The sequence below is a fragment of the Vanellus vanellus genome (genome assembly GCF_965231255.1).
Source record: "Vanellus vanellus genome assembly, chromosome: 13".
Taxonomy (NCBI): Eukaryota; Metazoa; Chordata; class Aves; order Charadriiformes; family Charadriidae; genus Vanellus; species Vanellus vanellus.
In genome coordinates this window covers 12651030-12664177 of record NC_138918.1, presented here as the reverse complement: position 1 = coordinate 12664177, position 13148 = coordinate 12651030, and the positions used below count along the sequence as shown (strand labels likewise).

General features: G+C 45.1%; 1 protein-coding gene across 4 annotated transcripts in view; it reads left to right on the top strand.

Annotated features, from left to right (window-relative positions):
* Positions 1-13148, top strand: part of GRIA1 (glutamate ionotropic receptor AMPA type subunit 1) — a gene marked incomplete at both ends in the record, with an annotated part of 124178 nt that overhangs the window by 99153 nt on the left and 11877 nt on the right. For all 4 annotated transcript variants that reach the window (XM_082490086.1, XM_082490085.1, XM_082490083.1 and 1 more), the window contains 2 exons: positions 8103-8301; positions 8863-9110. In XM_082490086.1, coding sequence (XP_082346212.1) covers positions 8103-8301; positions 8863-9110 — 447 coding nt within the window. The remainder of the gene's footprint in view (positions 1-8102; positions 8302-8862; positions 9111-13148) is intronic.

The following is a 13148-nucleotide window of genomic DNA, read 5'->3' as shown; positions in this document are numbered from 1 at the left end:
TTATTTCCTCGTAGCAAAAGCTGGCAAAACTGCAGAAGAGGGATGACTTTGCCTTTCACCAGAGCTGCCAAGCAGCCTGAAGTGACCACGTGTTTCTCAGCAAACCTCTATCAAAACATTCATCCTTTACGTGCTTCAACCTGGTCAACCCTGAATGGGTCAGGCAGTTGGACTAGATGATCGTTATAGGTCACTTCCACTGAAAAATATTCTAGTCTAGGCTAAACTACCCCGGTTTGCCACTTGGAGAGACACACTGTGCCTGTACTGAAGAGGATGACAATGTATTTCTTTGGATCCAGCTGTCTGCCTTTCAGCCACATTTTTTCTTCGGGTTCCAGCTCATCCCTCTATCTGAGCCCTTTCATTACAGTTGTTTTTTTCCAGCAGCCCGCTGGAGGAGTTGGGTGCGTTATGCTGCACTTTTAGGCATAAGCATCTCATCTCAGCAGTGAGTTCTGACTGCTCAAGGACACCGGCTCCCTCAGGTGAAAGGCATACCTCATCTGCAATTCTGCTCCGTAGGAATGTTTTTATACTAGGGGGGGTCCATGGGTCCTGCTGAAGTTGAAGGGGGCTGGTTGCCCCTGTCAGTCCATGCTTGTTTGGCATCTAGTGCTTCCAACCCCGTTCCTCGTTAGTTGAGCCGGTGAGTTGTGTTGGTTGCGTATCAGCAGGCTGCCTTTTGTGGCCATTGAGGACCACAGGAGGGCACAACCCACAGACTGCTATTGCGTCTATAAATTACCTCCTGCATAGCTGGGCCCATTGGATGCTGCCTCTGCCTGCTGGGATTGAGTGTCTCAGGAAGGGGAAGTGGGGGAAAAAAGCAGCTCAGAGGTGAATTCTACTTGGTGACCAATGCTTCAGGCCACCCACCCAGCTGAAGTTTGGAAATGTGATTGATCGTCTTCTCCCACAGCTGACAACTGAATTAGGGGGATGAAGTAAGCTACCCTGGATCCCATAAAGTGGCAGAGCTTCAGAGCTTCCCAAGGAAAAAAAAAAAAAAAAAAAAAAGAGCTGGATTCTAGTCCTCTGCTTAGACCATTAGGCACTTCTTGCCTGTCAAAATGTTAAGTGAATGTCTTGAAAACAGCATGTAGAAGCTCCATGTAGTCATGCTTATACTTAGCACTGCAGCAATCCAAGCTCCAATGACTGGAGAACCACAGGTGGCACGATGCATTTCTGACTAAGCAGGAAAACTCATTTTAGAAAGAAGTTTTGCCCATTAAAGGAAAACAGAAGATAAAAGTGCCAACATATTCTACAAAAGAAGAGGTGAAACCATAGGAGAGGGACCATATACTGCTGTCCAAGGCCATTAGCTTAGGCAGAAAGAAACAGTAAATAAACTGTGACTTACAATTAAAGCCTCACAGATATACACCCTCCCATTTAATCTGGGAGATTCTGCATATTTACAGACAATATGTTCAGTTGTTGCAATATTTACACAGCAAGTGACCCCGAAGCCCCTTTGTAAAAGGAATTCCGCTGAGATTCTGCAATCCGTATCGCCTCCTTCCAGTGTGATGGCTTTGGGGGTCGGAAGAGCTGGCATGGTTTGCCTGAAAATGTGAGAAAGAGCAGCCTATATAGAAAAGTTGAGTAGCTTTCATTTTTTTTTCCTTCTTTTTTTTTTTTTTGAAACAAAAATTAGAGAAAGCAAAGCAGGGGAGAAATAACATGGGACTCCCAGTGCCTGTGCACCCGCAGCTTTCTTACCCTGTCTCACTGGTTAACGTTACCCACAGGGAATCAAAATATATAGCTGTTACCTCTGTAGAAAAGTTGTGAGGGGAGCTGAAGAAGGAATTTGTACCGCTGGGAGAGGTGAATGGGAATGTCAGTAGAAACCATTCTTACTTCTGTGTTTGTGAGGGCTCTCTTGTCACTCTCTGCTAAAGCCCAGCACTGCAGTCGGGAGGGCAGGTCACAGGAGTCAATAACAAGTAAATGCAAACTAACAACGGCAAGAAAACTAATAATAGATCATAGAGAAACTTGCATTATAATCGCTCAGAGTTCATGAAAAACAGTTGGTAGCTCATTCAAAACTGTCCATGGCATAGTAGAGCGTAAGAGGATGAGAGCTTTGCAGCATGTGCGTGATGGATTCACCCAGAGCTGTTCCCAGCGCCACATCCCCATGCTAAGTTTGTTCCTCTATCTGTGACTATTCACAGACTTCTCAAGCAAATCTGGGGTTCATGTCAAGGTCGGAGATAAAGTGGTGAGACCAATCGTGCCAGATGGTCTGTGACACACAGAAAAATCAAAGCTCATTTACATTGACAGAGTTTAATGTTGAAAATTTGTTTAAAATAAGACCAAAACTGGAGCAAAATGTTTGCAACTAAGCCACTACCAAGTCAGCCTTCAGATAGACCCATGAAATTATCTAGAGTCAGTATCAAATTAGCAGAGTAGTGTCGGAGGTCAGAGGATCTGTGTGGGTAGAAGACCAAAAGTGGATTTGACCCACAATCAGTAGAACAAGCATATCGGAGCTTTTCTTTCAACAGTTTTGCATAAATTCATTCAGTGACAAATATGTCAGTTGACTAAGTGAGCCTTTATTAGAATTGAATTTAACAGCAAATCTGGGAAATCCTCCCAAAGCAACTATGGCTTTAGAATCCCAGATTTGCGCTTCTAATTTTAAAACACTGTCAGTTTAGGTGTAATTCTCCATAAGAAATGGATTTGGGGAGGGGAGAAGTGGGAGAGAACTGAGATGCTGCTTGAACAGCTTTCCAATGAGGTTTACTTTGTATATTTTTTGATGATCTCGTTAATATTTTTTTGCAAAAGTGTATGATGCTCTCCTAATAAGATGGCAAAGCAGAGACAAACTCCTGTCAGCTTTTCCTCCCTTCTGTAAGGGATAAGATCAAAGAGCAAATTGTTTGATCAAGGATTGCATTTTGTTTTAAGAAATAAGAGATTATAGCTGCATGATTTTCTTTTTTCTGTGAAGAATCCATCAATGCTAAGGCTAGAACATAAAAAAAAAATCACTTAATGGGAACAAAGGGAACTTACAGTTCTTCTCTGTTTTCTAGTGGCAAAATGCAATTGCTTTCGCAAGGAGAGGTAAAAAAAGTCATCTAAGTGAGAAAATCAAAATTGTTAATTTCAGCTTGGTCATCTGCAGTTGTTCCATTAGGCAGATATAAAATAGCACATTCTAGAATTATCTTTTAAATTATTCATGGGGTAGGTAAGGGTTTAATGTATTATAAAAGATGAAAGAAAATTATTTGTAATGAGAAAGCAGAAACAAAATTGTTTACCGTATTAAAATTATACCTTTTAGCCTTCCAGAAATGAAACATTAAGTAATAGAAAAATGCAAAGCTTGGACAGACCCAAACCAACCATTTTCGGAGCGCTACTTGTAGAGTACCTTTGTGATTGTTATCTTTTCATTCCGATTGAGAATATTAAGGCTTCGGTTACAATTTCAGAATTTTTCGCAGCACTGAAATTCCGGTTCCCAGCCAGCTCTAATTTTAAGTAGCTTGTGCACCATGGGTGATGAGGGCAGAGTATTTACTATTTACTTGTGCAAGGGTAATGTTGGAAAGGAGCCCCCCATTCCTGCTACTGTTCTATGGGGGGCAGGCAGAACCCCAAGTCAGCGAGAGGAGCGTTGGGTGGGTGATTTTAGCCAGCACAGACAGGACTAGAAGAAGAAACCAAGAGCTCTTAATTTGGATTGTGTAGGAAATACTGTAGGTGCAGAAGGAATAATACAGGTTGAAAAACATACGATCTAGCCTATCTAGTGATTTCATCTTTTTCTGCGTCCCAGAATTAGCCGTTCGTTAAAGCCTCTTTCACCGTTACCCTTGTTTATTTTATTCTGATTTTTTTTAGATCCTTTTATTTGCAAGTATTACTATGATAATGGATGCGAATAAATCCAGAGGTCAAATAGGCAAATCCAAATATCCAAGCCTTGGCCTATCTTTAAAGTACTAACCAGTGTGCTCCATCTCACCTTAGCTCTGCAGAGGACCGAGTCACAAACTCGTTTCCACACAGCAGAGAGCTGATTGCCTTCATGTTGTGCTTGAACGGGTACGGGGACGTGTAAATTCTCAATACAAGAGGCTTTAAACCCCATACTGCCCATTAGGGAAGAGAAATGACCTTTGGTAGGGCCCGAGCTGTAGAACATTTGTTAGTCAAGTGGAAGGTCATTTTCTGTTATCTACTGCGGAGTGAGGTTTTCAAAACCTCAAAGTGACTTAAAAGTACAGGGTATATCTACTCCTCTGTGACTGCTCTTACTAGAGCATAAACATAACACTAAGTCCCGCTGGCTTTCGACCAGGCTTTTAGCTCCCAAGTATCGAAGTAATTTCTAGAAATGGGACATTATCTCCTAAATTACAAAGGCACTTTTGCAAATGCGTCCCATGATGGTAGCACTGCTGCTCTCCCGCTTGGTCTACATAAGTAACAGAACGAGGCCGTAATGGATATTGTCTTTCCAACCATTTGCTTCCGGTAAGCAGTAACAGGCATTGGCTCAAAATCTAAATAGGCAACGTGGTTATCCAGAGAAATCCAACTTTTCCTGTTTAACCTGTGTTCACTGCTGTTGAGCCGTGGGGATGTCACACGGGGTCGCATCTGCTTGTGTGATGCTTCCTTGTGACTGTTGGTAAAATTTTTATTGTGTTGCAGTAGCCTCCCCGAACCTCCCGTCACTGGCCAGCGCTCCTGTGTGGTAGATGCTGCCCAACCATGGACCGAAAGGGTGATGTCCTGTAGAGCCTGTCTGCTGAGTGGTTTCTCTGCAGTGGGTTTACAGCAGTTTAGATTCACAGCTTCTAGCTCCAAGTCAATCTGGCAATGAGGGCAGACATTGCCCATTAGCGGTGCCTGCAACAAAACATCATACATGTGAAGCCCTCACTGTGCTGGCAGTTACAGCAAAATAACAAACTGTTTATCTCCTCTCCTTTCCTCCACTGTCTATGAGGGTGAGCACTGACGTCCTCACAGCATCTCATGTCATGAGGAGAAGTGGCCAGCACCAGCAGCAGAGACAGCCCAGATGCCACTGGTGCACGATGCAGACGTGCAGTCCTGTCCCATCTGGCTCCCATGGGAAAGAGGCTACAGCCCCCTCTCCCTCTTTCCCCAGCCCTCCTTCTTACCTCCCAGTCTCAGTACCCCGTAGGTATTTTTTCGTGCAGTCGATGCCAGGTGCGGAGCCGGGAAGCGTGAGCCATCTGCAGCTCGCAGCAGGCAGCGCCCATGGGATAAGCCGGTAATGAATATCACCAGGACGTCGAGGGTCTAGAGGCAGGAATCCGGCTGACTGCCGCTGAAGGGATTGAAACGAGTCGCAGAAATATCCCAGCTTCGTCAGGAAGGAAAGGCTGTATAATTTGCAGCTGGAGATGAATGTGATTATTTGCCATGCAAATGGATTTTGCCAGCTCAAAGTGGCCTTCATCAGCAGAGATTGTTGTATTTGACATTATCCGGTTACTTTTGTTTAATGCCTCTGTGCCTTTTCTGAGCGCTTCCTTCCCTGAGCGTACATCATCCAGACTAATTAAAGACAGGTATTTTTTCCTCTTCCCATCAATCTGAAGACATGCAAGCTGAATCCATAGCTGCCTCCCTCCCCGATCCCTCTCCAAATATGAAACAAAAGGTAAAGTCATTTGCACTGACAGTCCTGTAGGCTGAGTGTTCTCCACAGGTGGGAAGCGTGATGGGCACATTTGTCTCGCTAACTTTGGTTACTTAAAAATTAGCTGATTGGTCCAACCTAGTCACCCCAGTTCCTTCAAAATTCATCAGAAAGGGAGATCTGCAGAGGGAGCTCCTGCCAACCTGAGATAGATGGGTTGAATCATCCCTGGAGGTCCCTACTCACCTCCAGAGGTTTTTTGGTGAGTCTGTCTCTCTTAGAGAGATATGGCAGAAGAACAGCGCCCATCTGCCTGTCTTTCCCACAGCATCCAGCACTCCCATAACAAACCTCTGATCCCCTTTCTGGCTGGCAGTGATGGGGAGGCATAAAACGAAAGTAATCTGGGATGAGGGACCATCGGTCTGCTCAGCCGTGTTGCTGCAGTGAAGGAGGAGGTTTGTGTGAGACGCTGCAGGATGGGGTAACCAGCGTATAGCTTATGGCTGGAAACCATGCCAGTGGGCTGTAGACCTGAAAAACTCGTTTGCCATACCTTTCTTGGTTTTTAAGATCTGGATGATTAAGAAAAGAATTTGTGAATTCTGTAGTATCACCTTGAAGATGGGTCCTGCAGACTTTCCTGGAAGACCTCAAAAGGTGGATCCTTCAAAGTAATTCACTGACCTTGGGTTTATGGTGTGGTAGACTTTGTGGCCCAGTTTCAGCAAAGCCCATGGAAGAAGAAACCAGAGGGAAGGGCAGAGGCTCTGCTCCAAAATGAGGTCCCTGTGCAGAGGAAAGCCCGACCCATCTCTAACTGTAGAATTTCTTTCTGGCACATCTGTAAAATACACCTCTTGTGCTTTCTGTCACTGTAATCCCTTGCAGTCACGTTTCCTGCAGTTTCTCTCTGTCATGGGTAAAAGCTGCTGTGACCATTCTTCAGGAGCGTGGGGCTGACAGCACGTGTGGTGGGATGGGTCTTATTTCCACATATTAAAACACGTGCTTTCTGCTCTGCCCCGTGGGCTACGTGCGTGGAAGCTCGGTCGCCGTGCAAAGGCAACGCCTGCTTTCTGCTGGGAAGTGATCTCAAAGAGTTTTGACTAAAGAGATGTCAGGGTGGGTTGATCTAAACGGGGGAATGATGTGATGTCTGCGGGAGCAGCTCCCCTCACATCAGCAGCGTTTAAAATCGGGCCGGACAAACTGGAAAGGTGTAACCGAGATAAGTCATGCAGCTGGCGGGCTATGTGGATTTCGTCTCCTTCCAGCTCTAATTTCCGTGATTATCAGGGTGTGATTGTTCCCTCGATGGAGCGATGGACCATGCAGGTTTGTTTGTCAAGTTGTGTTAAACCACAGTAAACCATAGCAGTTGGACCCAAGGCTTCACGCAGGCCCGGACACGGCACGGCACGCGCTGTCATGAGCTGGTCCCGTGCCCTTAGCTGGACTGGGATATCTCTGTTACAGTCTGATAAACCATATTTCTGTGGAGTGACTCAGGTCGGCAGAAGGGCAATGCTGAGACATGGTCCCCCATGGAGAAATAAGGGTATTTCTCATGGGCAGGTCCTCCCTAGCCAGACTGTCTGGCTTTGTAGAAGAGCATTGTAAGTTACCTTCTGTCTGGGACAGTGCTCTGCATTTAAAGAAGGAGAATATAAATAATTCAGACAATGCATGAATGCATGGATACTGACATCACTCTAAAATTATCTTTCACTCTTAGAAATTATATGAAAAGATTTTAATATAAATGAATGCCTGTTTGACTTATTTGCCTCTATAGCTATGCAATGGTTACAGATAATTGGCTATTTGATTGCAGTGAGAGCAAAATACCTATGTTTTAAGGCATTATTGTGAACATCTTGTCTAACCATCTGCTGAATACAAAACAGAGAATGTCGGTAGGCAAATTATTCATTAAGGCTGTAGCTCCTCTCTGAGCTTCAATGTGTCTTATAGAAAAACACAGAGTTTGGGATTTTAAACTTCAGGGGATGGAGGAGCTGACCTAGTGATCCCAGCTGGTCTGTATATCTGGTCTGGCTCCATGCTGGTGCTCCTTCCCGCTGGGGGTACATGCTACAACACGTCTCCATGTCTTATTATTAATATTTTCATATAGTTTGGCAGGAATTGAAATTTTCATATACTTTGAAAGGAATTGAAAATCAAAGCAAATTCAATCAGTTTATTGCTGATTTTTTTTCACTGTGAATTTTTTATCCCACCTCTAATTATATTAACACCTTGAAAAGTAGGTTGAGAACTGAGACAGACCTTTGGCTTCCTTGGAAGTGGCTGGAGAATGTGACTGTGGGTAAATGCACGGGTAAATGATGGGCCTGCAGGAGTGAGCTGCACCTTTTGGACCTTTGCACCCCTCCTATCTGACCTATCTGACCCTCCTCTCTGTGTCCAGGTCTCTCTCCGGCCGCATAGTCGGTGGCGTCTGGTGGTTCTTCACCTTGATCATCATATCCTCCTACACAGCTAACCTGGCTGCCTTCCTCACCGTGGAAAGGATGGTTTCTCCCATCGAGAGTGCAGAGGACTTGGCCAAGCAGACAGAAATCGCCTATGGGACCCTGGAAGCTGGCTCTACTAAAGAATTTTTCAGGGTAAAAAGGAAATGTTAATGCGAATATTTTGATTAGCCCCTTGTTTGACCAGTCCTACAGGCCCATCCTCTCTTAGCACAGGTCTGTTTTTTTTTTTTTTTCTGTTGCTTCCCTTTACCCTGTTAGGACTGCTGAGCTTGTCCTTAGAACAGCGAAATTCCAGTTTTCCTTGTGCTGCTCAGAAGGCTGGTGATACATCCAGTACGCGTGATATTCTGCAATTGTAACACTGACTCACACATGTGCTTCCCCACGTTCCTGAGAAGTTAGTCTGATCAGTTCCAAAAGAAACCATCTCCTGATTTCCAGCTTGCTTTGCCCTTGGTTTGATCAGCAGATTCACTTGCTGTTCATAAATATCCTACCCTTACCGTGTCAAGGTGATAGGGCTGAGCTGGGCCCTGGTGGGGAAGTGGAAGGAGGTTCATAAACGTAGTGTTACCCCCTTTGCCTTCCTTGGCCCATTTGACATGTAAGTATGTGTTTAGTCCAAGCTGGAAATCTCAGCTGGCACCCGAACCTCTGTTAACGCTTCTGTTGGGTTTCTGCTGTCCCACGCAGCGATCCAAAATAGCGGTGTTTGAGAAGATGTGGACATACATGAAGTCAGCCGAACCCTCCGTTTTCGTGAGGACAACGGAAGAGGGGATGATCCGGGTGAGGAAGTCGAAAGGGAAGTATGCCTACCTCTTGGAGTCCACCATGAACGAGTACATTGAGCAGCGGAAGCCCTGTGACACCATGAAGGTGGGAGGTAACTTGGACTCCAAAGGCTATGGCATTGCAACACCAAAGGGGTCTGCACTGAGGTAAGTAGCTTGGATTTGCTTTCTTTTGCCAAACCACTCGGCAAATCAATGTATGCACACAGTTCAATCTCCATTGCCATGTTAATCATGAAAGCTTGGGGCAGGGAGGTGGGGGAGGCGGAGGGAAAGGGATATGAAAACTCAGCGTGATGTGCAGGGAATTAAAATGCCCCGCTCCCATTGAGCAACGGTGGGAGCATCTAATTATTCAAGCCCTGCATTTGGAAACTGGATCCTGGCTGATCCGCTTGCTATGAATGTGTCTGCTGTGTTAGGTGATGGCAGGGGGGCTGCTGTGGTGTAACCATTGGTTTCACAGAGCGTTGTCCGGAAGGGGCGCTCATCCTGTGCCGTGTGAACTGCACAGCTTTGCAGAGTATGGTATTACCCCGGCTTGGATCCATGGTTGCAGAGGGAGTTCTCATGGGGAAAGCATTTGATGTTTCCTAAAATGGAATGCTATTTGGGAGAGGAGGGAAGCCAGTTTTGAAAAAGCCCTGCAAAAGGTGTGCATTTTCATTTGCTGAGTCAATTCAGATCCTGGCAAGTGCCAAATTTATGGCAGGTCCAAAGGGGCAAAAATCCTGCATTTCTGAGCCCAGACCTGCAGCTGTCATGTGCCTTTGCCTACTGCCATGTGAAAAATATCTCCAGAGACCTTCCTTTAAAAAGAAGAGCCCTTAAAAAGTACAGACCCAGATGTGAGTTAGCAGCAGAGCTTGGGCCGTGCGCACCCATGCTCCTGGACACCAGCCGGCCCGCTGCGAAGCGTATCACGCAGACGGACCTGCTCAGAGCAGCATTACCACAATCTGCGAACTGGGATGGTGATCTGAGTCACGTCAGAGGTGTGGTTCCTTTTGTCAGCAGCCACGCAAGTCCCTCGCCTTACAGTCATGAGGAATACGAGTCGTAAGGTTTCCGTGGGCCTAGTAAATCCTCAGAAGCTATATCTTTAAGTGATCCGGTCAGTGCTCCCACTGATTTAGTTATTTATTGAATATCAAAATATTTTGACCAAAATCGTACCTGTGGCCTTATACTTGCTTGCTAACATAACCCAATGCAAAGACATTTAATCCACGGTCTCTGGGTTACTAGCAACCAGCTGGGCATTTGCCGATACGTTTGTCTGGTCACACAGCTCCCGAGCCAAAACCAACCCAAAGAATTGAAGATGTATCAACTGGCCCAAGGATTTTGATTACTATGTTTATTAAGTCAGCTCAAATTGGATTCAGGACTGCCCATATCGGCAATTGCTGGCGGTATCTTTAGAGAAGCTCAGGAATGCAGTGCAGGTGGTCCAGAAGGCAATCGTTGCATCCAGCGGGGTTCAGGCTCTGAAATGACTTGGGGCCCTCCAAATGAAGGTGGATATATTCTCGCAGCTTTGAGGTGTTTTCTTTTGCACTCTCTCCAGTGTTTGTTTTCTGTCTTGCAAATATGGAAATTAGGATACAGGGCTGATTCTATTTATTGATTGATTTAAACATCAATCTCGTATCCTAATTTTGATATTATGAAAACAAACAAACAGGAACATCCTACCTGTCTTGTAACTGTTGGCATGTAAAGGAGCCGTTTATCATACTTCTAAGAAAAATAAACAACAAAAAAGAAAATCGCATCAATCATTTTAATTTTGCAGCTCCAAACATCCCTCTGCTAGGCATGATTCCAAAAATTCCTGACATTTCTTTCTGCTTCCTCTTTTTCATCCCTGCTGCATGTAGAATAAACTTCTTATGGGTCTAATGGCAAAGGAGGAATGCTTGATTTTCCATCCAATGGTGTTTCTTTGGAACAGTGGCTGTCAGTTTTTGTCCCATTATGTTTGTTTTGTTCCTGTTGTTTTTAATTGTTTTAATCTTAGTAGTTTCCTACAGTCACCGTGTAGTGTCTGTTTTCCCCTTGGGGTCCTGCACATGAGAGGTTGCCCTGAGCAAGGTGACATTCGTGAGGCATCTGTACAGCGCCGTCAACCTGCCTCTTATTCAGGCTTCATCCTCACTCACTTCCATCCACAGAGCAAAAGCTCTGAGGCAGGTTTGGAGGTACATGTGAGCCAGACCTGTCTTAGGTCAGGTGTGGTTTAGAAGCTGGGCTGCATTGGTTTTGCTGCGACCTGTTCCTTATGTTAACTAGCCTGGGTTTTCTCCGTTTAGGATAGGTGATGAGGAAAGGATCCTAGAGAGATGTTAAATGAGAGTTCGCCATTGTTTTTCTTGCTTCTACACGGGAACAAAATGCAAGTATGTTGCCACAGAGGAGTGAAAACAACGAAAGTCCAGAAATAATTCTATACGTTGTAGCAGGTGCAGACATCCCTCCCAGGCCATCAGCTAGGTCTCTTGGGCTGCTAAAAGAGTTTGCTTGGTCCTCCTAGGTGAATCTGGCTTTGAGTATCTTTTGGCCTCCAGACATTAAAAGTCAGTTGCATTTAGGCATGGCTGAGAAGGGCAATGATGGGAGGGCAGAAATTCCATCTTTCAACACCAGCTAGTTCAAGGTGCGATCCTGTCTGACACGAGGTAGTCATGCAGCTGAAAAACCCATCCATTTACCTGGCAGGAGTGCTTCTCCACTGTTGGACAGGTGATCAAAAAGAGGGGGAAAAGCCAAATTATCCAAAACAGAGGAAAGAAAACCTAAGAAATCCCATGTGAGAGTGTACTCAAAGAATAAAGAGATTTTTGAGATTGAGATCAGGGAGGGCAAGTTCTTCAGAGCAGCCATCCTGACCTTAAAGTTCTCTAAAATACAAGTTGGTTTTCCTAGGATCTGTAAATAAACACAAAATGTTCCCTGTTAAAAACCCACCTCCTTTCAGGACCCCAGACCTCTCAGTCTTTCATCAAAATGCGCTCAAAATGAAGTACAGCTTGTTCTGTGTACTCCCCGTGAGCTGAAGAGAGGGACAATTAACTGAAATTAAGCTTCCTAGGAAAGATAACACATAACACTTAGCACATGACCCCAAAAATCATATGGCCGATATTGTGCTCAGGGAAACTGCAAGGCATTTATTTTGTTAGCACCTTGTACCCACATAGAAGCTGCAATGTATTTTGGCTCATTAGTTAACTAATCTTTTGCAGATGGTTCAGACATCAGAGTGCTAATTAACCTGTATTCTGTTTTGGAAGACAGAAATAATGATGATTTACTTAATATCAAATTCTTTCTGGAGCTACACTCACATGCTTCCATCGGCTTTAAAGGCAACCAAAGTTAGACTTTTACCACAATACTGTTCCAGTAAAAAAGGGAAAATATTCAGCCGTCTTCAAATCTACACCTTTGCCTTCTCTTGGACTGGTAGCAAGTTTGACTGCATCTCGATTTTGCTTTTTGAAGGCTGGATTCTGCCTGAAGGAGGCTCCCAGTCCTTGTGAAGGCTACAGTGCTTGGATGGGATCCCAACAGGCAGAGCCATCGCGGGCTAGTGGAGGTCAGCACATCCCTCTTGCTCACAGCCAGGCTTTTTGAGAATTGCGATGTAAGAAAGCAGCCCCCTTGGTGAGGATTTCTTGGTGCGGTAGACAGCGCTACGTGCACAGATTCTCTGAGATGGGAGCTGCAAGGTCCTTGGCCTTTTTCAAGATCTGTTTTATTGCTATTCCGGGTCTGTTGATGGACGGTTCAGCCTTCCATCTCTTCCAGGCTTTTTAAAGCCCTCTCATGTTTGTGTCTAGTGCTTAGCCTTTTCCCTCTTTTTCATGCAATGTCTACGCCTGATACGCAGTATCCAGAAATGAACTGTGCCCATGTGCAGAGCCTATAAAAGTCACTGCTGTACATCCCGAGTCAAGCTGCTCCCTCAGATGTTTATCACTGCAATCAGTGAGATGTGTGTGAGCACATCTGAAGGCAGACTGTGGCACAGTTTGGGATTTGCAGGCTATCCTAAATCCGGGTCGCTGGTCTTCTTTCTGAATGGTAGTCTGTTCAGCATCCAGACTCGTGCAATGTTTTCCATGAATGGGGAGACGCATCTATGAAACATTGCAGCCATCCAAAAGTCCTAGATGCTCT